We start from the raw sequence: 23,552 nt of genomic DNA on the forward strand, positions 1-23,552 counted from the left end.
GAGAATGAAAAAAGACGCCAAGTCACTGTCTTACTTTTCTACTGAGAAAGCAGACCAAAGACAAACAGATCTTTCCTAACAGCTACATTTATGACTGTCACCTTCGAGACTGGCATGACTAGCAACTGTCAAAAGAGAAAGGCACAATTCGCTAAGCTCTGGTTCCTCTTCTTAAAGATGGAGATAACTATACAAAGGTTTAGGACTGTTTTAAGCCTTCAATTACCTAATGCGTACGTAAAAAGCAAGGTAGCCCAATGTTAAAGAATCAGCCTCCCAACCAGGCGAGTCGGGTTCAATCCCTGGGTCAGGAAGATCCCCCTGGAGAAACAAATGGCAATCCACTCCAGTATTCTTGCCTGGAAAATTCCTTGGACAGGGGAACCTGGCAGGCTACAGTTCATGGAGTGGCAAAAAGTCAGACACGACTTAGCGACTAAACAACAATGCATACCTAATGCTTAGCCCAGTGCCTGGGCACATAGCTAAGTGTTCAATAATTTTGAGCTATTAATAATAAATACATTTGGAGTCCAACAACATGAACATTGGTGCCCCCTGCCCCATTCCCACTCTTCCTATGCCCTTCCCACTCCTCTCATCCCCGAGGAGAAAGTAAAATCATTCAATTAAACATGATACAATGGTCCCCAGAGCCGAAAACATCCCCCAGAATAGGTAGAAACAGAAGAAAACAAGGTCAACCCAAGAATGGCGTGAGAAGCAGGATGCATTTCATACTAAGAAGAGGCAGAAGGGTGTCTGTTTCACTCACAGTGAGTGTCTCATAAGGCTTCACATTTTATCCACGAAGCTTCCACCCACATGTATCTCCCCTTCCAAATCCTACAGGAGTTCCCTGAGTAACAAATCCCCCACAACTTCAAATGGCTGCATCATCTGCCTAAATCCCCTATGGGGCAAGACCAAGCTGTGGGGAAAACGGTGCTGGGCATTAGGACAGACTGACCTCACATTTCTTTTGCAGGTTTCATCACCCTGATAGGAATTTTACAAATACCATATTTCCCTATTCTCCCTCCCTTTTCCTGTTTCAGAGTCACAGTTCATTAAAAAAAAAAAAAAAAAAGTCACATACAATCGTGTTCCACTTTTTCCATCCATCCTTTGTTCCATTAGTAAACCAAGGAACACTGGCCATATGGATAAGTGTGTGAGGATAAAGACAGTTATCCTGGAAGTCTGGAGGAGCTCTGCAGAGGCAGTCACTTGCTGGGTAACCAGGGTCAGTCAATGAATGAATCTCCATTAGCCTCAGTTTTTTTCATCTGTGCAACAGGAGTGATCATCTCTGCCATACAGATGCAATGATCTCAAATGTACAAAGTTCCTGGCTCAGACCATGTACATACATGTGTTAGTCGCTCAGTCATGTCCAACTCTTCACAACCTTATACTGTAGCCCACCATGATCCTCTGTCCATGGGATTATCCAGGCAAGAATACTGGAGTGGGTTGCCCTGCCCTCCTTGAGGGGATATGCCTGACCCAGGGATTGAACCTGCATCTCTTACATCTCCTGCATTGGCAGGTGGGTTCTTAACCACTAGCATAACCTGGGAAGCCCCAGAACATAGCAGAATAAATGATTGTTATTATCATACACCAAAAATATAAAGCCTCTATCCTTCAAAGTGTCCAAGTTTACCGATAGGAATGCTCCCAAGATAATTCATTTTCTCCCACATTCTCCCCCTGCCTCCAGCATTAAACCCAAAGATCCCTTATACCACTCCTTCCTCCTGCCAAAACAGACAAGCAAAAAACTAACTGGAGTATAGGATAAACCATCCTATTCAAGCATGGTTTGTATGTTTTGTTTCATCAACTGCACTGTTTTCCATTATTGCTCCAAAGGTTTGACATTTTGGAAGCACAAGTGAAGAAACACTGGGTTCAGCCTGGGGGCTTAACCTTCATCACATGAGTTTCATCACTGTTTCTGCTGCTTTTTCTGTTCCAAACCCATTTGGGGGAGGAAAGCAGTTAATAATGAGGAAACTATCTATGCTTTAAAAGAAAAGAAAGTCCTAATACCTACTGAAATAACCACCTACTCTTATCAGCCCAACTATGAAAATACAGTGGAAAAAAGTCATTTCTGAATTAAATCAGAAATGTTTTCCTCAAGTAAATGACTAATTACAGTGACTCTTATTGTCCTATGGTTTGGGCACAGTTTTTAAAGGAATTCCATAAAAATATATCTGATTTTTTCCATTCCTATATATTTAAATGAATTTGATTAAGACTTACAAAGTACAACTGTCAAAAATTTGTTAATTTTCTTATTGATTTTAAAATGAGACTGACAAGAAAAAAACAAAAAAGGCAATTTTTCAAACTAATATTTAAAAGCATACTTAGAACTAATGATTTCAGCCTACATGTATGATTCCAACTTCTACCTAGGTGATATTTGGGTTCTGTGTGAGCATGCATGAACAGTATCTGCAAATGTGAATAGAAAAAAAAAAGACCCCACAAGGGGTCTTCAATTATTACAAGTTTGTGGGCTATACTAGCTCTTCAACTATGACAGTCTGGTAAGTAAACACAAATGAGTGAAGTTCATAAACATGGTGTTCAGTGTAATTTCCATAACCGGAACCATGAACAGGCTGTGACAGCCATTAAACCAAAGTGGCAGTGTGTTAATACCTCCATTCCTACCTCGGCTCCTAGCACAATATATAAAATAAAACCTTGCTGTAGTCAATGTTAACTGGGCTATCTTCAGCTTCCAAAAATGTATTCTTAGCATGGCATTTCTAAGCATAAAAGATCTGAAAGTCTTTATCTGTTCCTGCTCAAATTTAAGAGAAAAATGACAATCTCAAAAATCACAACAGCCTAAAGTAACCCCAATCTCATCTTCTTTCCCACTGTATGCTGAATAAATCACTTATCAAATGTATACAAAGAATAATTCAATTATGTGAAAACATTTAAGGTGTAAAGAAAAAGCTGAAAAGGAACACAAAGAAGATATTTGGTCAAACTCTTGAGATTTATAAGATATTATAAAGATATTTATAAGATATTATAAGAAAGATATTTCTCTCTCATCTTAATTACAGTTAACTTAAAAAAAATGTTGCTTTTATTCTACTGAACTTCAAAAAGATTTTAAAGTGCCTAAATTATATCTAATATGGTCAAGGAAAAGTGAAAGATCAAAAACTCTGCTAGAAAGTGAGATACTATCCACAGCAAAACAGAGATGGCAAAATACCCCTTCTGCCCAGAGCCAGATGTAAATCACCTACAGAAATAAGATTCCACTGAGAGTCACACTAATAATACATTCATTCCTGACAGAAACAAACACATATTTGCACTTCTGGAGAAACTGAGGCAGTTCAGGATTTCCCAAACGTCTCCAGGATGAATGAGTGGCGTCTGGCTGGTGATTCAGGAGTCCCTGGCACTCGAACCTACCTTTTTTTTCCATTCCGTGAAAATCTACAAAGAACACAGGAATCCTGTTCAGGACTTTAATCCTTCTGAAAAACAGGATGAGGCTTTATAAGTTTGTTAGGAAGTCTTCCTATTAAAAACTGCCAGTTTTTTGACAAACTACTCAAGTTGATCTTGAAAAATATACATGAGAAAATATTCATGAAAATTCTGAAAGCATGAAGGGGTAAAGAAAGGGGACTAGCTCCATCACATATCAAAACACATTATAAAGGTACAGTCATTGAGTTGATGGTGGTTCTTGAACAGAGAACAAAATGTTTAGTCTGGGGGCAGGAAGGTGGAGGTGGGGTGGGCTGGACCACCCCTCCCACTCCTTAAACCAAAATAAAATCCACAGGAATGAAAAATGTAAAAAGATACATCTTTTATTTTCAAAAAATGTCACTGATACTCAAAGACACTTTCTGGAAGTTATCTATAAAAAACTAACACCTTCAAGGGGAGTGATCTAAAATGAAACAGAACAACTGTGAATATTTTGCATCAACAGCATTGCATCCACATTTGTAAAGCAGAAACTTAAGAAGATGGTAGGAGAAACAGAAACTATCTAATTGTACGAGACTCTATTCATCTCTCAGTCCACAGCAGAATAAATGGACAAAGAGTATAGAAGTAATGTAAAATAGATGTAATGTGCAAATCCACATATAACTCTGGACCCTGAAAATACCTTCTTTTCACATGTTCACAGTACAGTCATAAAGTTACCATATATTATGCCACAAAAGGTCTACAGCTACATACATGAAATGAATGCATGTATGAAAGTTATATGAAAGTAACTATGAAATGGAGGTACAAGAGAGATAAGGTGATGATGAATATAGGATCCTTGAAGTAACCCTATATAATTAAATACTGCCCTGAAGCATGCAGAGGGTAAGAACTTTCAGTTCCTCTAGTAGTTTGTTGTGGTCACTTTTTTTTAAGAAGCCACAGAATCCCTTGAGAAAAAGGTACTTAAAACCATCTGGTACTTCCTAAAATACCCAAGGTAGAGGATTATCTATTTCTATATATAAACTAAAAGAACACCACCTCCTACTGTATTTTCATGTTTAATTAACTTCAATGAGAAGTTCATTCCTGGGCTTTGCTTAAACTAAATAATATACAAATTACTTCTTCAAGATCTGTTTTTGACAGAGATGGAGGCCATCTTTCACCCCACTCCCCATAACAGCCTTTCACATGTATAAAAAGATGCTTTGTAGATTAACCTTTTCAAAATAGCTAGCCTTAAAAATCTTCCTCACAGTCTTCATTCCGTGATGACTGTCCTCACTGAGCTGGGACTTCCCTATTACATCCTTTGTTTGATGGCTTCCAAACTAAGAAAACATCCTCGAAGGTTTCTTTTTCCATATGTTTAATTTGTTTATAAGCATGCACTAACCAACACAAAGTCTTAAAAAACATAATCTCTGTTTTTAAAGTTCAAGTTACATTGTTATGGAACTCATTTTGCCTTCATTAAACTAAAATTAAAAAAAAAAAAAACCACGGCTGAGTTTTGATAGACTTAATTCACAAACAAATTTTATTTTGAGAAACTGCTCCATGATGGTTATTTCCTAAAACCATACTTGCCCTGTTTTAAAAATGCCATCCTTCTCACCAGCATCATTTATTTCCATGCACATTCTGAAAGGACAATTAATTCTAACTTGTCATGATTTGCATTTTCTCCATTTCAGGTTAACTTCCTTGAAGGTCTTCACAGCCCACGTGGGACCAAGTTCCCCACACTCCCTTATTCTCCGGCCTGGCTGGGTTTCTGTCATAGCACCGAAAGCAGTTTGCTGTTGCTCTGCGGCCAGTTTGCTGATCTTCTGTCTTCCTGTGGGAAGGGAGACCCTGAGCAACACAGGGCCCTGCTCACACAATGCTGGCTCGGCGTGAACAGTGAGGTTCCATCAGTTCAGGATACAGAGAAGCAATGCTAAAAGCGCTGTCCGTGCATGGGAATCGGCCACAGTCACTAAGCTATTAATACTGATGGGTAATCTTTAAGTGGGCTTCCCAGGCGGCGCAGTGGTAAAGAATCCACGTGCCAGTGCAGGAAACACAAGAGCTGAGGCTCAGTCCCTTCAGGAAGACCCCCTGGAGGAGGAAAGGGCAACCCACTCCAGTGTTCTTGCCTGGGAAATCCCATGGACAGAGGAGCCTGGAGAGCTGCAGCCCACGGGGTCGCAAAAGAGTCAGAGATTACTGAGTGTGCGCGCATGTGCGCGCGCGCGCACACACACACACACACACACACAATCTTTAAGTACGTAAAAATGAACACCCAGAAGCAGTGAATTCTGATACCATCCCATAATGCACTGATGCCTCCAAAGTAGAAACACACACCGGGCAAATTCATTCAGTCAAGGCAGCCACGCAGCAGACAGCGAAGCAGGGCCTCACAGCTCTTTTTTTGTTTTTGTTTTCCCAGAACCGCTGTCACTACCATTACACACGCACGTACAGACAACTTTGGAGCATGTCATGAAATATTTCTGGTTGTAAAACAGGTCTATCTTTTCTGGAAGGTTGGAGCACACCATCAACTGAAGGCACGCGGTCACCACCTTTCCTGGTAGGAACCCAATTTTAATAATTTCCAGAAGCTTCATTTCATTAACATATCTTTGCATGCGAGGGTGTACTAAATGAGACAAGCTAATTTCTGCCTGAATTTTTTTTTTTTTTACTAAGTGCACTGAAGTAACAACTTCTAGGGCCATTTTGTAGTTATGAAAGAAAGGATGCATATTTATCCTTTATTACATATTTGAGATATATATATATATACACACACACACATATATATATACCCTATATCCTATATATGTGTGATATTTGAGTATTGGTTGGAACTTTCTTCTGTGATTTTAGCAACAGTTGATGCTTTAAATTTGGTTTTCTTTCAATATTCCTTTTCATACTGGAAAAGAAAAAAAAAAAAGGAATGCTGAAAGAAAACCAAATAGTCCAGTAGTCATGTACAGATATTGGAGTATAAAGAAAGCTGAGCACCAAAGAATTGATGCTTTTGAACTGTGGTGTTGGAGAAGACTCCTGAGAGTCCCTTGGACTGCAAGGAGATCCAACCAGTCCATCCTAAAGGAAATCAGTCCTGAATATTCATTGGAAGGACTGATACTGAAGCTGAAACTCCAATACTCTGGCCATCTGATGTGAAGAGCTGACTCACCGGAAAAGACCCTGATGCTGGGAAAGATTGAGGGCAGAAGGAGAAGGGGATGACAGAGGACGAGATGGTTGGATGGCATCACCGACTCAATGGACATGAGTTTGAGCAAGCTCCGGGAGTTGGTGATGGACAAGGAAGCCTGGCGTACTGCAGTCCATTGGGTCGCAAAGAGTTGGACATGACTGAGCAATTGAACTGAAACATTCCTTGATAAGTTTCTTTATCAAATAACCCAATCAATTTAAGAAATACCAAAGGGATTTCTTTTATAGAAAAAAAAAAAGTTGTGTTTTTAAGTTATATATAAATTTAAAACATTTCCTTATAATCAAATGCAAAACCAATCACATCTCAGAACCACTACTTTCACAGACACAACCACAGCAGACCATGAAGATAGTACATAACTCACAAGAATTCTAATGAATGGGCTGTGGGTGAGCATGTATTTTGAAAATCAGTTTGGTGGTTTCTCCAGAAAGTTAAGCACAAGACTGTCATGAGACGCAACAATTCCACTTCTAAACAAGAAAAACAATCTACACAAAGGACCTGCAAATATTCAGAGCAGCATTATTCAAATACCCCACCTCCACCAAAAAACAACAAAAAAAAGGCAAAACGCTGGAAACAAGTCTATCCTATCCACACAATGGAATGAATCATACAGCGATTAAAGGGACAGCGCTACCGACACCTGCCATGACACAGAGAAACTTCAAAAAATTACATGAGTGAAAAAAAGCCAGGTGCAAAAAAAAAAGACAAGGTTCCATGCACATGAAGCACCCACAAAAGGCAAATTTACACCCAGACAAAAAGTAGATTAATGGTTGGATGGGGCATGAGGGGAGATAAAATGTTCTAAAATTGATTAATGGAGATAACTGCATTATTCAGTAAAGAAACTAAAAATCACTTGAAAAGGCCAAATTTTAAGATCTCCAGTATATGCCTCAAGGTTGTAAAGAGAGAGGGGAAAAAACCTTGGGCTGGGAAGAAGCAACCATAAAATGAGACGTAACATGGGGGATGAAAGATCTGGGTGATAGTGAATATGCTTTGATTAAAGCTAACCCCTATCCACTTGCCAAAAAAAAAAGTCACTTACCATGATACCCAAAAGACCAAAAGGAGTGGAGAAGCTTCTACTTTGGTCTTCAAAACAATAAATACCATTAGCTTAGGGGTTTCACCACTGAATTACGGGTAACCTCAAACAGAAACCAAGTTTCATTCTAGGCTAATCATAACAACTGCCAAGACTTTTAAAAGCCCACAAATTAAACTCACATGAAGGAAATCTAATGATTTTCACTTTATCCTCAGAAAAACAGGACCGTTAAAATATGCTTGTAAGATATCTGTAAGAATAGGTCCCTGTCATGAGGGTTAAAACAAAACTCCTACATTACCAGCAATATGATAGAAATGATCAAATTCAATCTTTTATTACTTCCCATCTAGGGCTTTCTGTCCTCCGGGCAGTTTCGACTTAAAAACAAAAATTAAGTTTAACTGGTTTACTCTGAAGTTTACTGAAACCAAGTGACACAGACCACACTGTTTATTCATCTCTATATCTTCAGGTAGCAGAGCCTCATTGTGAAACAAATGTAACATACTGGGTTTCCTTCTACCCTTTAAGTATCCTAATGTTAGTAAATGTTGCTGCCAATTTTTTCCATGTGGTACAAAGTTTGTATTCACACAGTCTTTTTTTTTTTTTTTTTTTTTTTTTTAATGGAGAGCTAGCACAAGTATGCCTGAACTCTAAGAGGGAGTTGACAGAGAAAGGCAGATATACAGACTATAACAGAATAAGAGAAAAATCGTAATTACCAAAAATGTAAATGCTATGTCAAAATTACTTGGAAAAAAACATAAAATGAGAGTGTTAGCTCCTGTTTCACAGTCTAGAACTTTGAACCAATAAGTGTTTTTAATAAATTAAAAAAAAAAAAAATCCTATTTTAAATGGTCTATTAACTCAACAAGAAGTTATTTTCCTTAAAAAAAAAAAAAATTTAAAATCCTAAGATCATGAACTCAAATTTTTATCAGTGTTTTAGTAGCTTCAGTTACCACCTTACTAGGTAGATCATCTCACTTACAAATATTGAAGGTTAAAATATATATATGTATATATATATTATTTTGTCAATCATGAGACAAAAATATGTAACTCCTGCAAAGCTGGATAGGAAACAGGTTTCATACTTTCACACAAAACAATGGGAACTGGTTAATTTTATACCAGTTTCCATAAATTCACATCCCAAGCAAATCAGGTACACCTGTATTTTTAAAGCAAAGCGCATGGGGAGAGGAAAACAATTTAACAAGTTGCCCAGATGCACAGTTACCCAGGATGAAAGCCACAGGACAGTCTCAGCTCTTGCACCACCACCAAAACATATGCCCCCCATCAAAATTTAATTACACTGCACAACACTTTGTGAATTAAGCTTCATATTTTAACAACTGCTCTGCTTCTGACAGGACAGTTTCCTGAAGGAAAGTTCCAAGAATTGAAAAGTTCCAACACCCACATACCAGAAAGCGTTTCCTGAATTTTGTTACAGGAACTGACTTCTGCTGTAATTTTAACATTTACTTTCCAGAGGAGTTCCATTTAAAATTTTTTGTTGCAGATTCTTTGCTCGATGACACAACACCTAGGCGATGCTCTTGCTTAAAAGCGGGGGTGGGGGGTGGGGGGGCGACGGGACACCAAACTTTTATTTCAGTTTCAAAAGTTGGGATGTGATTGACTGACTCACTTGTACAACTGACTCAGTTGTAACTTTTTCCCTGGGACCAAAAACAACTGCCACCTGACTGGACGGGGGTGGGGGGTGAGGAGGGTGGGACATGGAATTAGCAGTTGGGGGAGGGAGTCCAGAGCAGACATGAAAGGGTTGATTAGGTAACCAAGTCCTTAAGAAGTAATTCTTGGGAAAGCACGGCTTGAGCAAACATTGGAGGTTGCTTCTTGGTATCCCCCTTTTCATGTTTTAAATATAGGTGCATTTGGACATTTCAACTAACAGAGTTTGTAATTGGTACATAAATTTATAAAAGTAGACATCTTCCTTCTGTACCAACCTCTTGTCTACTTCAATGGGGGGGAAGGGGGAACACGTGTACCGATGAATATATTTAAATCAGAATGTAACGGCATTCCATAATATAGTTTATATGACACTGTATCTCCCTCACACACACCCGATTTCACCGAGAGTGGTAAGTGGGCCTCTGGCCTCAGACCCAGCAGGGCTCCTCTACCCAAGCTCAACCCTGGACCTACCCACTAGGAATCTCTGGGTGAGGGTGGGGGGAGTGTAGAATCTGCCTGTTAAGAAGCTCTCGTGGTGTTTCTTGTGTCTAGTCTGGTTTGAGAAACTTGAGCTGAATATAACCACCCTGCCCCTAAAATATTCCTTCACTTTTATGTGTTTCATTGCTCGACGAAGCACTAAGCAATACTGGAAAGAAAGGCAAGATCCTTTGTGGGTAAAACACCGGCAAGCCAGTGACTCAAGAGTCATCTCCTGAACTCTCCCCGGCCCACCCAAACAAAGGATCAAGTGGCCCACAGGCCTCCAGGCGTTCGTTCACCGTCACATGAGCCGTGGGGGAGGAAGGACAATCCTTGGTACTTTCAGGATGTGGGGGAACTGTGGGTGTCCCTCTGGAAACACGATACCTAATCCCCAAATCAAGACAATTTAGCTGTCAATAGAAATACAATCTATTTCCCCCTTCTGTTTGCTGCAGTTCCTTCTGACAAGCTGTCACTACTGGGATTTCCTTTTAATGTATTAAATCTGACGTCAAATTACTGCTTTGAGTAACAGCCTTAAGAATCTGACAGGAGTCCCAATCTGGTTAAGTTAAAAAAGAAGCCAATAAACCAATGCAAGAAAACAACAGACGTTCACCAGAGAAAAAGACTCGCAGGATATTGTCGGCTGGCTTTGTGGCCATCAGGTTAAGCTTTAACTCGCTGTGGGTAGATAGGAAAAGGGGAAAATTTGCACACGGGCTGGATTCTCAACACTGATCTCTGCCAAGACACAAAAAGTCAGTGCTGGGATGGTTATTAAAGTTAATTTTTACTTCTGGCTCTCCAAGGGCATTAACACCAAAAGTTATAAATCTTATCCACCCACCTCCCCTAGGGCCTTAGAGCTAAACGTCTACAAACATAGTGAAGTGAAGTCGCTCACTCGTGTCCTACTCTTTGGGACCCCATGGACTATAGCCTACCAGGCTCCTTCTGTCCATGGAATTTTCCAGGCAAGAGTAGTGAAGTGGGTTGCCATTTCCTTCCCCAGGGGATCTTCCCAACCCAGGGATTGAACCTGGGTTTCCTGCATTGCCGGCAGACGCTTTACCATCTAAGCCACCAGGGAAGTCACAGACATACTCAAGCAACATATTATTTTACCTTCTAGTTGCTATTTTATTTTGAGCAAAGGAAGACATTTACATTCATACAAAAATTAATGAAGGGGGATTTTCCTTGTGGCACGGTGGATTAGAATATGCCTGCCAAAGCAGGGGACATGGGTTTGATACCTGCCACGGGAAGATCCCACACGTTGAGGAGCAACTAAGCTCGTGTGTCACAACTACTGAGTCTGCATGCTGCAACTACTGGAGCCCGCTCACCTAGAGCCTGTGCTCAGCAACCAGGAGTACCCCTACTTGCGGCCAACTAGAGAAAAACTGCACACAGCAACCAAGACCCAGTACAGCCAGAAATAAGTAACTTTTAAAAAATAAAATGAAGAACAATCTGAAGCAAAGCTAAAATACTACCATCTGGCTCCCCCCAGTTTTTTTCTTTTTAACTGAAGGAAAAAGGATAGGCAACCAGTTAAGCTGTAAAAGTTATGCACCCACCCCATATCAATAAAATGTAACTGAACCACAACAGAGAGGTAATGATACCCAAGCTTGGTACATTTGTACTTCTGAGCCAAGACAAGTTGTCCTCAAGGTGCCGGCTATATTTCCAACTGGTATGGGAGGTAAAGTCAGAATCTACTGTAGCCGGTAGGCCTTTCTCACCCCCCTGTCACGTACAGGACTTCCCCTTTCAGAGGACAGATTTTGGAAATACACTTCTTGTCCTATCTTGGGAAGCAAATGAAATGGAGAGCTTTGCTAACGGAAAACTGAGTTTAGATATTTAGAAGCTATCAAGTTGTGTGTTACAACTCAAAGCAGTTATGAAGCTAACCAGCTTTATAATTCCTCCATTTTACAGCTATTAAGTAAACACGTAGATTCGCATGCTCAAAACAAGTGACAATACCCAGATGAGGGTGATTTCTCTTATCGATGATTAAGATAATGAATATATTTGAAATTTAAGTTGCTTAAATGAAGCATTCACTGAATTCCATTTTCAAAAGAGTATAGAACCAGTTAGTGAACACCTTTTCATGGTACAGTATGGAATCCCCTAACTCTCATGAGACCACTTGAGTCCATTTTGCCAAAGAAGATCCCCATAAATCAGCTAATTTAAAAAAAAAAAAAGACTCAATTCTCCTACCACCTTCATCATGAACCTGTCGTCTGAGTCAAGAAGCTCAGTTGGGCTCTCAGGATGGACTAGAAGGAAATCACTTAAGGGACCTGTCTGTTTCTCTTCTGTCAAGGACACAGTTTACAATGGTGTCATAAGGGAAAAAATGAAGACACTCACTGAGTCAAAATACTGCATAAATTATTTCCCTCTTGAAATCACTTCCTTGAACTGCACTTTCCAAAACACCAAACATTCTTCTTTGATATTTGCTCATATTTAATCAGAGCTTTTTTTGCTTTCATGAATTTTCTTCCAAGGTAATCTTTACAAAGCTCATAAATTGGGGGTGGGGGCAGAGGATGGGGCAAAACTGGTTCCATACCAGTTTAAGGGCCTTGCCTTTTGCAATGGAAAACTTCCCCCACCACAGTCAGAGATCCACCAGAAACCAGCTTCATAATAATCTTGGGAACAATCTGACTTTCCTCTGTTATTTTTTTTTAAACGTCATTAACTTTAGGCAAATTCAAGCAAAAAACCTGTGGGAGAATTCACTAAACCTAATTTCCTTTTGCAGTTTGTCTGAAAACACTTTTTCTTTTTTTTTTTTTTGAGACGCTCTCAGCCACTAGAGGCTACTCTACTAAAGAAGCAAGTTCAACTCCCCCAATCTCATTGGAGCACCCACCCCACCCCACCCTACCCTACCCTGGAGACGGGGGCCAGGGGTTCTCAGGTAGCACAAAGTGCATTTAAAACCAGTTAATCCCTACCGGTAGTTGAAGATACATATATATTCCTTTCTAATATTCAGGAACTGCTTCAATGAAAGGGTTAGCAGAGATGAAGAATCAAACAAAGCCCTCTTTTCTCTTTTATCCATCAACACATTCCTCAATATAAGGCAAGTTAATCCTCATAGAAAAGGATAGATCTACAAACTGATAGGATTTTATACCTTCCCCTACCCATCATAGGGTTTACCAGTCCACAAAAGATGGTGGGCCAGGATATATAGGTCTATGAAAACACTTTCCAAGAGCTTTTAGGTCAGCATTTGGAAACTAAAGCCATGGTCTGTAACTATTTCACATTAAAGGAAGCAAGTTTGTTACAATTCTCACAGGAAGTGTCATCAATGTATCTGCTGTGCTTATAGATTCCCAAGAACTGCATACACTGATCTGAGAGAGGAGGCATAGAGCATGCTCTGCTTTAACCAATGTTGTACTGTTAAGTAACTGCCTTTCTCCACAATTCTGAAAAGGCAAACCATATATTTGACGTTCTCAAAATACTGACCGAAAATCTAATTTTTTAAACTTAGGCAATTGACCTTTCATTCAGTAAATGTCTTCTATATCTAGCAGAAGAAATAACAAAGCAAAACAAAATAATTTGTTACTTTCTGCTTTAAAGTGAAGGAGAGGATTATGCAACCTTAACTGATGAAATTTCAGAAGCCAGAAGATAACTTAAGTAGTCCCTCCTTCGTTCAAAGTACTTCTAGCTTATGCAGGGGACACTAAAAATATGAGACAGTATCTTAAAGAGCTGACTACAGAGAAGAAATACACATGAAAAATTAGTCATACACCATCCAGTGCTACAAAATTCAACTTCATCTAAGTTTCCATCTACTACTTCTACTCAAAAAAACAACAGAAAATGAATTATTTAAGCAGTGCACAGTGAAACTATTGTGGTTAGAACAAGCTGAGCTATTAATGTTTATTTAGATCCATTAGTCGTGTCTGACTCTTTTCGACCCTGTGGACCGAAGCCTGCTAGTTCTTCTGTCCATTGGATTCTCGTGGCAGGAATACTGGAGTGGGTTGCCATGCCCGGCTCCAGGGGATCTTTCCAACCCAGGGATCAAACTCGTGTCTCTTATGTCCCCTGCACTGGAAGCAGGTTCTTTACCACTAGCGCCACCTGGGTGTGTATGTATAATGTGCATATGTGTGTGTCTGTGTGTGTAATGGAATGTTACTCAGCCTTTAAAAAGAATGAAATAATGTTATTCGCAGTAATATGGTTGGATTTAGAGACTGTTATACTGAGTGAAGTCAAACAGAAAAAGAAATGATATTGCTTACATGCAGAATCTTAAAAAAAAAAATACTAATGAACATAAACAGAAACAGATAACAAATGAACTTATGGCCGGGGGGGAGGGTGGGTAGGGAAGAAGAATTAGGGAGTTTGGGATTGACATGCACTCACTGCTATATTTAAAATGGATAACCACCAAGGACCTACTGGATAGCACAGGGAACTCTGCTCAAAGTTACCTAACAACCTAAACGGGAAAATAATTTGAAAAGAACAGATACATGTATATGCACAACTGAATCACTCCGCGGTACAACTGTACTTCGATATAAAGTTTATAAAAGCAATAAACTACAGGAAAGTTAAATAAATTCTGATGTTTTAGTGTCTTGAAACACTGGGAGTTAGACAAGATAGTAATTTTAAAGAGTAAGTAGCAGCTTAGAACAATGCCGATTATGTTATATTGCATGAAAACAAAATCCAGATTATATCTGCGATGAATGTAACTAAAATGATTTCTGGACCCTCTGCAGAAGAAATACAAAATAAATAAAACACAGTTATTGATGTGGCAAAAAGAAAGAAGGCTTCCCACTTGGGAGCTAGTGGTAAAGAACCTGCCTGCCAGTCCAGGAGATCAAGAGATGTGGGTTCGATCCCTGGGTGAGTCAGAAAGATCCCCTGGAGGAGGGCACTGCACCCCACTCCAGTATTCTTGCCTGGAAAACTTCAGGGTCAGAGGAGCCTGGCAAGTTACAGTCTATGAGGGTTGCAAAGAGTCGGACCCAACTGAACATGTGAGTGCGTGCTCGCACACACACAGAAAAGAAAATGCACGTTTACTACTTGTGAGAGACACTCCCATAATGCAGGCATAATGCAAACAAGACACCATGGCCTTGTGGCTTTGTTTCTAGTTCAAGGGCACATCTGAAGGCCAGGTAGGAGAGCGGAATGTGTACACTCTTCCTATTTCAATCACCAGCAAACTGAAAGACCATGCTGATAACTCAGATTTCTACATCTTGCAGCAGAGTATTTCTGGCAGAAACTGCTTTTTTGTGCTTTTAGATTGAGGCTCTGCAGTTCCCCTTTGACACCTCATCTCAGCATTAAAGAGAGCCTGGAAGCGAGCAAACGCTGCAGGCCGCTCAGGAGTCGGGCACTGCTCCACCTGGGTAACCTCAAGCAAGAAAAGACTGGGCCTTAGTTTCCTGAACAAACGTGAAAAATAAAAAGTACTTACCTATTTAAGTGACTGCAAAGAGTCAACCAGGTAATCCAATTACAGCCGCTGTGCCTGGCACACAGCCATGTCCAATTTAGCTATTACCTCATTTTACTCTTCATTAGTTTAAGGGCGCAGACACTGAAATCACTCACACCTGAGTTCAAATCACTGCTTTCTAGCTTTGAGCATGGTTAGATACTATTTAATTTCTTAATCACAGTGTCTTAATCCAAGGTTTTGATGCCCTGGACCCTTCAGGCAGTTTACATTTCAGTCAAGGCTAGTAAAAAATAAAGATGCAACTGTAGTTTCTCAGCAAAGTTTTCCTACAACACGGCCCCAAGAACCTCCTTCTTAGAAAAAAACCATAAAATGGGGGCAGGGGATAAACCACTGAGAGAAGAGGATTAATTATATACAAAGCACATAGGAGACGCTCTATAGAGTGAAATTCTCTTCCTAGAAAGTTCTATCTCTTAGGAAAAAATTTTCAACTCATCAAGCCCACACTTCAACAGGAAAGCATCTATTTCTCTGACATATCTGGGTCTTCAGATCCGACTTGTGTTTAGCCTTGTAAGGTTCCCCCAAATGACTCTACAACCTCAAAAAGCAACTTGAGGAGCCCTCCAATTATTTTAAACGTGACACCAAAGGACTTTCTAATAAAACTGAAAGTTAAAAAAGAAGGCATATCTAAGTTCTTAAGCCTCCTTTAGCCCCAATTGCTGTCACAACTAAAATGACAGCACACACAGCAGTCTGAATCTCATAATCACTGATGCCTTGTCATCACTCTTAAAGGCTCATTTACCAAAAGGAAAAAAAAAAAAAAAGGTAACCAGGGAAAGCCAGGGTTGGAGGTTCTTACTATAGCGTTCCTCTGACAGCAACTGCTGTTCATTATCCTCTCCCTTCACCAATCCCGGTACATTCCTGGTCTTTGCCTACTCAGCAGATTCACGAAAGCTGTGCGGTTTTATGTGCGATCGTACATTTTGGCAGTAAAATTTCCAGTCACTTACCAGGCAAATTCTCAACCACCAACCCCCAAGGCGAACTGTTTCGCGTTAATTGATTTCCAAAATGCTGCTCAAGGCATTACCAGAGGGAGGGGGGGAAAATCAGGAGAACCTAAAGGAGGAGCACAAAGAAACTAAAAGGATGATTTGGGCAAAGGCAAACAGGTTAAGCCAACTTGATTTCCTTGAAAATAATTGGGGTGGGGGGGTGGGGCATAGGAGAGAAATCTAACTTGATCCTTAACTCGACCCCTCTTCCTCTCCTCTGCAGAAATGGTCTAGTACGTTCTCCAGATTTTTTTTTACTTTTTAAAAATCTGACATAAATAAAGACGAGAAAGCAATGACAAAGCTGCTTCCTGCCCGTCTTCCTCACGGCACCCCAACCCTTCTCCTGCAACCTTCCATCCCCCTCGCCACTCACACACATTTGGAAAAGTTTCTTTCGGTGCCTGCCTTACCTTGACTGGGCTGCCATAATTCAGTCTGTAGAGCTCAAGGTCTGCCGTCCATCAGCGCCTCCAAGCCGCGGCCCTCCTGCCGGCGCCGCGCTCACCATTTGCCGGGGCCGGGCGGGGACGATTCCCCAGCGCGACTCCCCGAGGTGACGGGACTACCTGCTCCTCGAGCCCGGGCGTCCTCAGCGCAGCCTCCGGCTCCGAGCGTATTGGCTCGCGCTAATCCTGATAGACATCCGGGCACTGGGGCCTCTGCAGGCGCGCTCCACTCCGGACCGGCCGGGGGAGCGTCGCGTCCGAAGCCGAGAGCGACCGCGATCCTGGCGGGCGACTCCGGAGCAAGGGACGCCGCGCGGGTTCCCTCGGCGCCAGGCCCACCAACGCGCAGCTCCCGCCGAGCGGCGCTGGCACGGCGGCCCGCGTTAGCAAGGGAAAAGAAACCGTCCTTGGGCTCACCTCGAGTTGTCCGAGTTCGCGCGGACACCCCCGCCCACAAAGTTCTGGTGGTACGGCCCGACTCCTTAAAAGGGCAGGGCGCTCGGCCGGGCGAGCCCGAGGCTGCGCCGGGCGGGGGCGCCGAGCCCCGAGTGCCGACGCAGCCCAGCTGGCCCGCTCGCAGCCGAGCCCCGCCTGCAGGCTCCTGGCGGCCGCTCTCCTGCCAAGGTTTTAACAATGTACACACACGGCCGGAACACTCAATACCCCGGCGCTCCGAACTCCAGCCCCGGTTTGAATCAGTGGTGAATATTGGGGCCCCAGAGCCTGAAGCGAACCAAGAATTACAAAACAACAACAACAACAAAAACCCAAAGCAGCAGACCAAGTTCGCTACTTTTGATCATGCCAACTCTTGCAGTCAGGAAATGTGCGACTACCGCACACTTGTTTGACTTTATCGGCTTTCAGTTTTGATTTCGTTTCACTGAAACAAATGTTTACAAAACGCCCTCTCTGTTACTTGACAACATGCAGACACGAAAAGGCAACAACTCGTTTGGCACTGAAAGAAGTCATTAAGGAACTGACCAGTTTTTAGAAAATAACTTAGGATGCAAGCCGACAATATATTAAACGCTGTAAGTACAAACGAAACCGTGTCCTACTAAGTGGACCAGGGAAGGCATTTAAACTCTGCCTAGAGCTAAGCGGGAGACAACGTCGCTGGACATGGGGAACGGTGGGCTTCAGCATCTCGCTGGGGACCAGCAGCACGCTGTAGGGGGCTGAAAACTTACATGCATGTCCCCCTGCCACCCAGAATCATGCCGATGGCACCAAGCTCGCAGAGCTACTCCAGACTGTATTGCTAAGGAGCCATGCACAGAGAAATGTTGACATCTGCCTGAAAACTGCAAGGCTGTGGGGTGGGGGCTGATGAGGCAGGAGGAAGGCACAAAAGCATCTTTATAGTGGTTCTCAAAGTGGGATCCGTGGTCTCCCGGGCGTCCCTGAGACCTTCTCAAAGGTCACAGCTATTTTTAGACTAACACAAAGACACTGTCCTTTTCACTGTGCTGACATTTGCACTGATGGTGCAAAAGCAATTGTGGGGAAACTGCTGGAGCCTTATCATTCAACAAGGCAGTGGCTCTTCACCACACATTAGCAGTTTAAAAAAAAAAGTGTTTCCTTTACATATATCCTTAATGAAACGACCAGTAGGGATTACTACTTTTATTAAATCTTGACCCTTGCATACAGGTCATTTTGGTGTTCTTTGTGACAAAATGGGAAAGTAGTCATGTATGGATGTAAGGGATGGACCATAAAGAAGGCTAATCGCCAAAGAATTGATGCATTTGAACTGTGGTGTTGGAGAAGACTCTTGAGAGTTCCTTGGACTGCAAGAAGATCAAACCAGTCAATCATGAAGGAAATCAGTCCTCAATATTCACTGGGAGGACTGAGGCTGAAGCTGGAGCTCCAATACTTTGGCCACCTGATTTGAAGAGTCGACTCATTAGAAAAGACTCTAATGCTGGGAAAGATTGAAAACAGGAAGAGAAGGGGACAATAGAGGACAAGAGGATTGGATGGCATCACCAACTCAATAGACATGTGTTTGAGCAAACTCCTGGAGATGGTGAAAGACAGGGAAGCCTGGCGTGCTGCAGTTCATGGCGTCACAAAAAGTCGGACATGACTGAGCAACTGAACTGACTGATTTGTTACCTGGCAGTCATTTTCACAAAAATGAACAAAATGAGTGTTTCTTCCAGGAAAACAACTGACAGTATTTATTGCCAATGATAAAACTTGAGTTTTGAAGCATTTTGGAAAACTTGACACCTGTCATGTTGAGCTTGACAGCTTCCCAATACTTAAAGACATCCCTGATGAGGTAAGGACAGTAAGGAATGTGGCTTTAGAAGACCTGCCTAACCTAGTGACCAAAATTTTCTAAATAGTACAAAATCATGCATGGGTAAAAGATCCACTGAAAATGCAGGAAAGACCAATGGATTTTAATATATGAAAGTTTAAAAATAGCTCAATGAAATGACTCCAGATTCTACACTGCAACTAACCTTTAGTAAACTATGATTGTAGAGTTTTGATATAATATCAAAAAAGGTATTAAAATACTCCTCCTTTTCCTGTGTGAGGCTACATTTTCTCATTTTCTTCATAGATTTCAACCAAAATAACACTGCAACACACTGAATTCAGAAACAGATATGAGAATCCAGCTGTCTTCTATTAAGATAGACAGTAAAGAGATTTGCATAACGCTATTTCTCTTACTAAAGCTTTTAATTTTGGAAATAGTTTTGTTTTTCTCAAAAGAAAAACATTATTTAAGTTAACAGGTAATGGATTATCTGTTAGCCCATCTTTCTCACAGTTATTCTAAATACCAACCATGATCATCTATGCTTTAAATTGGTATTAGACATATAAAAGCAGCAGAAACAATACTGCATAATGGCATTTACTCACAAAATTTCCATTTATCATTGGCTAGTAATGTAAAATCACTTATATTAAAATTACATTTTCCCTGGTGAACTGTGCTGTTCTAATCCACTAAAGAGGAAGGAAATCCGAAGTCAAGAGATCACCAGTACACCTGACATTCCCAGAGCTCTCGAAATCATTTGTAATGTAAATTACTGAGGGTAATTTGAAACTGAAGTGGGATTACACTCGATTGGTAATAGTTCTAACAAAACTATAGGAAAGTGCAGGAGAAATGATTCTGGAATTGGATACTGCCTGTGGCTGAAGAAGTTGCAGTACACATGTGGGTGTGATTTTCTCCAAGTGTTTTGAAAACACCATTGTATCCAACCTACAGTCTTGTTCAGCAGTGAAAATGAACAAAAGACATTCTTAACCTTTTGGGGGCACAGAATTCCTTGGCTTCCTGATGAGATTTGAGGATACAGACCCATACACACAATATTTGCTATACTTTGATGTTTAAGGTCCCCCCCGATGCAGCCCACTTGGGGAGGATCGGAGGCTCCATAGACTTCAGGTGAAGAATCCTTGGCCCCGAAGGTTCACTCAAACTGGACCAGCTAATGAACCCAATTTACCTTACAAATAAGGAGTATGTTGTTGCTCAGTTGCTAAGTGAAAAGTGTTAGTCATTCAGTCCTGTCCACTCTTTGCAACTCCATGAACTGTAGCCCTCCAGGCTTCTCTGTCCATGGGATTTCCCGGGCAGGAATACTGGAATGGGTAGCCATTCCCTTCTCCAGGGGATCTTCCCAACCCAGGGATCGAACTTGAGTCTCCTACATTACAGGCAGATTCTTTACAGTCTGAACCACCAGGGAAGCCCCAGTATAGCATATACTCATAGATACTTACTTCATCCTTTGGGCTATAACCCAGTACTCAACCATGGGTTTTATTGCTCAGATTGTTCTGGCTCTGGCCACTGGAAGCCCTTTCCCATCAGCTCCTGATCCCTTTGACTTGCTTCCATCTGATTTGCCTTTTAAGCACTTCCTTACTTTCTGGTACTATGAGGCTCCAGGCTCACCTATTTTCTCTGCCACAGCCTTCTCTAGAATCGGCTGTTTCCCCCACATATCAGTCTCTTATCCTTACAAGCTACTGCCCAATCTCCTGCCATCATGGCCAAACTTCCTAAACAAACAGTGGTCAACTTGCTTTGTGATCCCAACTTCCTCAAAACTCTCCTCTGTGGACTTACATGATACCTCTCTCTCTATTTGGGAGGAACTCATTGTGTTTTATAATTCTTTCTGCTCAAGCATCCAGGAAACAATATAAGATTCTAGAAAATGTCCCTTATCTCTCCGTCTGTATGCTATCTTGGACAAAAACATCAGTGACCCTCCTGAACTGTAACTCCAACACAAACCTCTTCCCACAAAGCCAAGTTCATTCTTCCCAGCTGCCCAAAAACACTTTCCTGGGTATAAAAAAGGCACTTTGGGAGGCTGTCCCGAAAGGATTATTCACTTAGTGAAACGTATCACCTCAGAAATGCCAAGAGCCACCCATCATTCAAACTGAGCTGCTGCTTGGATCTGCAAAGGGTGGTTTCTCTAGACAGGGAGGGGACAGTCTTCACCGGAGAAGGGATGGGGGGGAGGAGTTATTGTTGTTCAGTCACTAAGTCTTGCCGGACTCTTTCCAACTCCAGGGACTGCAGCATGCTAGGCTTTCCTGACCTTCCCTATCTCCCAGAGCTTGTTCAAATTTATGACCATTGAATCAGTGATGCTATTTAACCATCTCATCCTCTGCCACCCCCCTTTCCTCCTGCCTTCAATCTTTCCCAGCATCAGGGTCTTTTCCAATGAGTCGGCTCTTTGCATCAGGTGGCCAAAGTATGAAGTCTCAGCATAACAGGATCAGTCCTTTCAATGAATATTTAGGGTTGATTTCCTTTGGGATTGATGGGTTTGATCTTCTTGAAGTCCAAGGGACTCTCAAGAATCTTCTCTAGCACCACAGTTCAAAAGCGTCAGTTCTTTGGCACTCTGCCTTCTTTATGGTTAGCTGATTCCATTCTTGGGAATAAAAGCAGAAGGCAGAATTCAGAGGACTTTCAATTAGCAGATCAGGGGAACATGCAGAAGCATATTCAGCCCAGGAGAGAACAGGCATTTTGAGACTAGCTGTATAGATTTAATCAGTCTCAAAATGCTTTTTCTCCTCCTGGGTTGAGAATGCTTTTATCCTTGTGTTTTACAAAAATATTTTATGACATGAAAAAATATAGTATAAGGTTAAAGAAAGGTTGTTATACAGCGTACTTGTTATGAACCCACTTCATCAAACTTGAAAATAAATTTGTGTATCCAAAAGACTGAGTGGGTCTCTGTACCAAAGGCTAGCTACAGGTATGCCTGGCTGGAAGGATGGAATGACTTTTCTTATTCTGGGCATTTAAAATATTCTAAGTATTATAAAATGAACATTTATCTGTATTGTTATTTATTAACTTATCATTTTTGCAACATAATAATTTATCATTATTGTAGAAAATAAACTATGACCAAATCTTAACTCCAGAAAGACCAAAGGAGATCATCTAATCTACTTCTCCATGTAAGAATGCGCTTTCTCCTCCTAAACTGGCCTGTTTGCATATCTCCAGGGAAAACTTCTTTAAAGAAGGCCGAGGGCCAAAAAAAAATGATGCTTTTGAATTGTGGTGCTGGAGAAGACTCTTGAGAGTCACCTGGACTGCACGGAGATCAAACCAGTCAATCCTAAAGGAAATCAACTCTGAATGTTCACTGGAAGGACATGCTGAAGCTGAAGCTCTAAGACTTTGGCCACCTGATGCAAAGGGCTAACTCACTGGAAAAGACCCTGATGCTGGGAAAGGCTGAAGGTAAAAGAAGGGGGTGGCAGAGGCTGAGATGGCTAGAGAGCAACACCAACTCAACAGACATGAATCTGAGCAAACTCCAGGAGTTGGTGATGGACAGGGAAACCTGGCGGACTGCAGTCCATGGGGTTGCAAAGGGTCGACACTTCTGAGCGACTGAACTGAACTGAAAACCAAGTCCGCTGTATCTTTTCCTTGTACCTGATATGTTTATTCATTTATCTTAATTACTGATATGGCTGGGCTGAAGTTCTATCGGCTTGCTCTCTGTCTTCCATTTGTTTCTTTGGGTTCCTCTGCTACTCCAGGCCTGCATTCCTTTGCTAACTTTCAGGCCCCACCCGAACCTACAGAAGCAGAAACTTGGTGGGTGTGGTCCAACAAGCCCTTGAGGTGATTGTGTTTCACACTCAAGTTTAGATACCACTGCTCTGTGGCCCACCGTACACATCCTTAACCTACCAACTTATATTTAATGAGTCAATATTGTACCAATTCGCTGAGTCTTCCATCATCTGATTCCTACTGGAAATTTGAAATAACCACAATGTCTTTCCATCTTTCCAGAACATCTACCATTCTCTTCGTTCAGGTTCTTCACACATCATCATACTTTTTCAATAGCTTAGTAAGAAGTGTTTCCTTTGCCAAGTCTCTCCCCACTCAGCCTTCAGTCCCACTGTAAGCATATATTGTTCCTAAAATACT

At 41.5% G+C, this 23,552-nt stretch overlaps 1 protein-coding gene across 5 annotated transcripts in view; it reads right to left on the minus strand.

Moving 5' to 3' along the window:
* The window catches only part of AFF1 (ALF transcription elongation factor 1), a 192,990-nt gene that overhangs the window by 120,160 nt on the left and 49,278 nt on the right, over positions 1-23,552 (minus strand). Inside the window, exon 1 of one of the 5 annotated variants that reach the window (XM_061145564.1) lies at positions 17,027-17,283. The exons of 3 other annotated variants lie outside the window; for them this stretch is intronic. In XM_061145564.1, the coding sequence (XP_061001547.1) occupies positions 17,027-17,043 (17 nt within the window). In that variant the 5' untranslated portion in view covers positions 17,044-17,283. Of the gene's footprint in view, positions 1-17,026; positions 17,284-23,552 lie in introns of those variants that run through there. One more of the 5 variants, XM_061145565.1, reaches the window with a different exon arrangement.

The sequence above is a fragment of the Dama dama genome, chromosome 6 (genome assembly GCF_033118175.1).
Source record: "Dama dama isolate Ldn47 chromosome 6, ASM3311817v1, whole genome shotgun sequence".
NCBI classification, from domain to species: domain Eukaryota; kingdom Metazoa; phylum Chordata; class Mammalia; order Artiodactyla; family Cervidae; genus Dama; species Dama dama.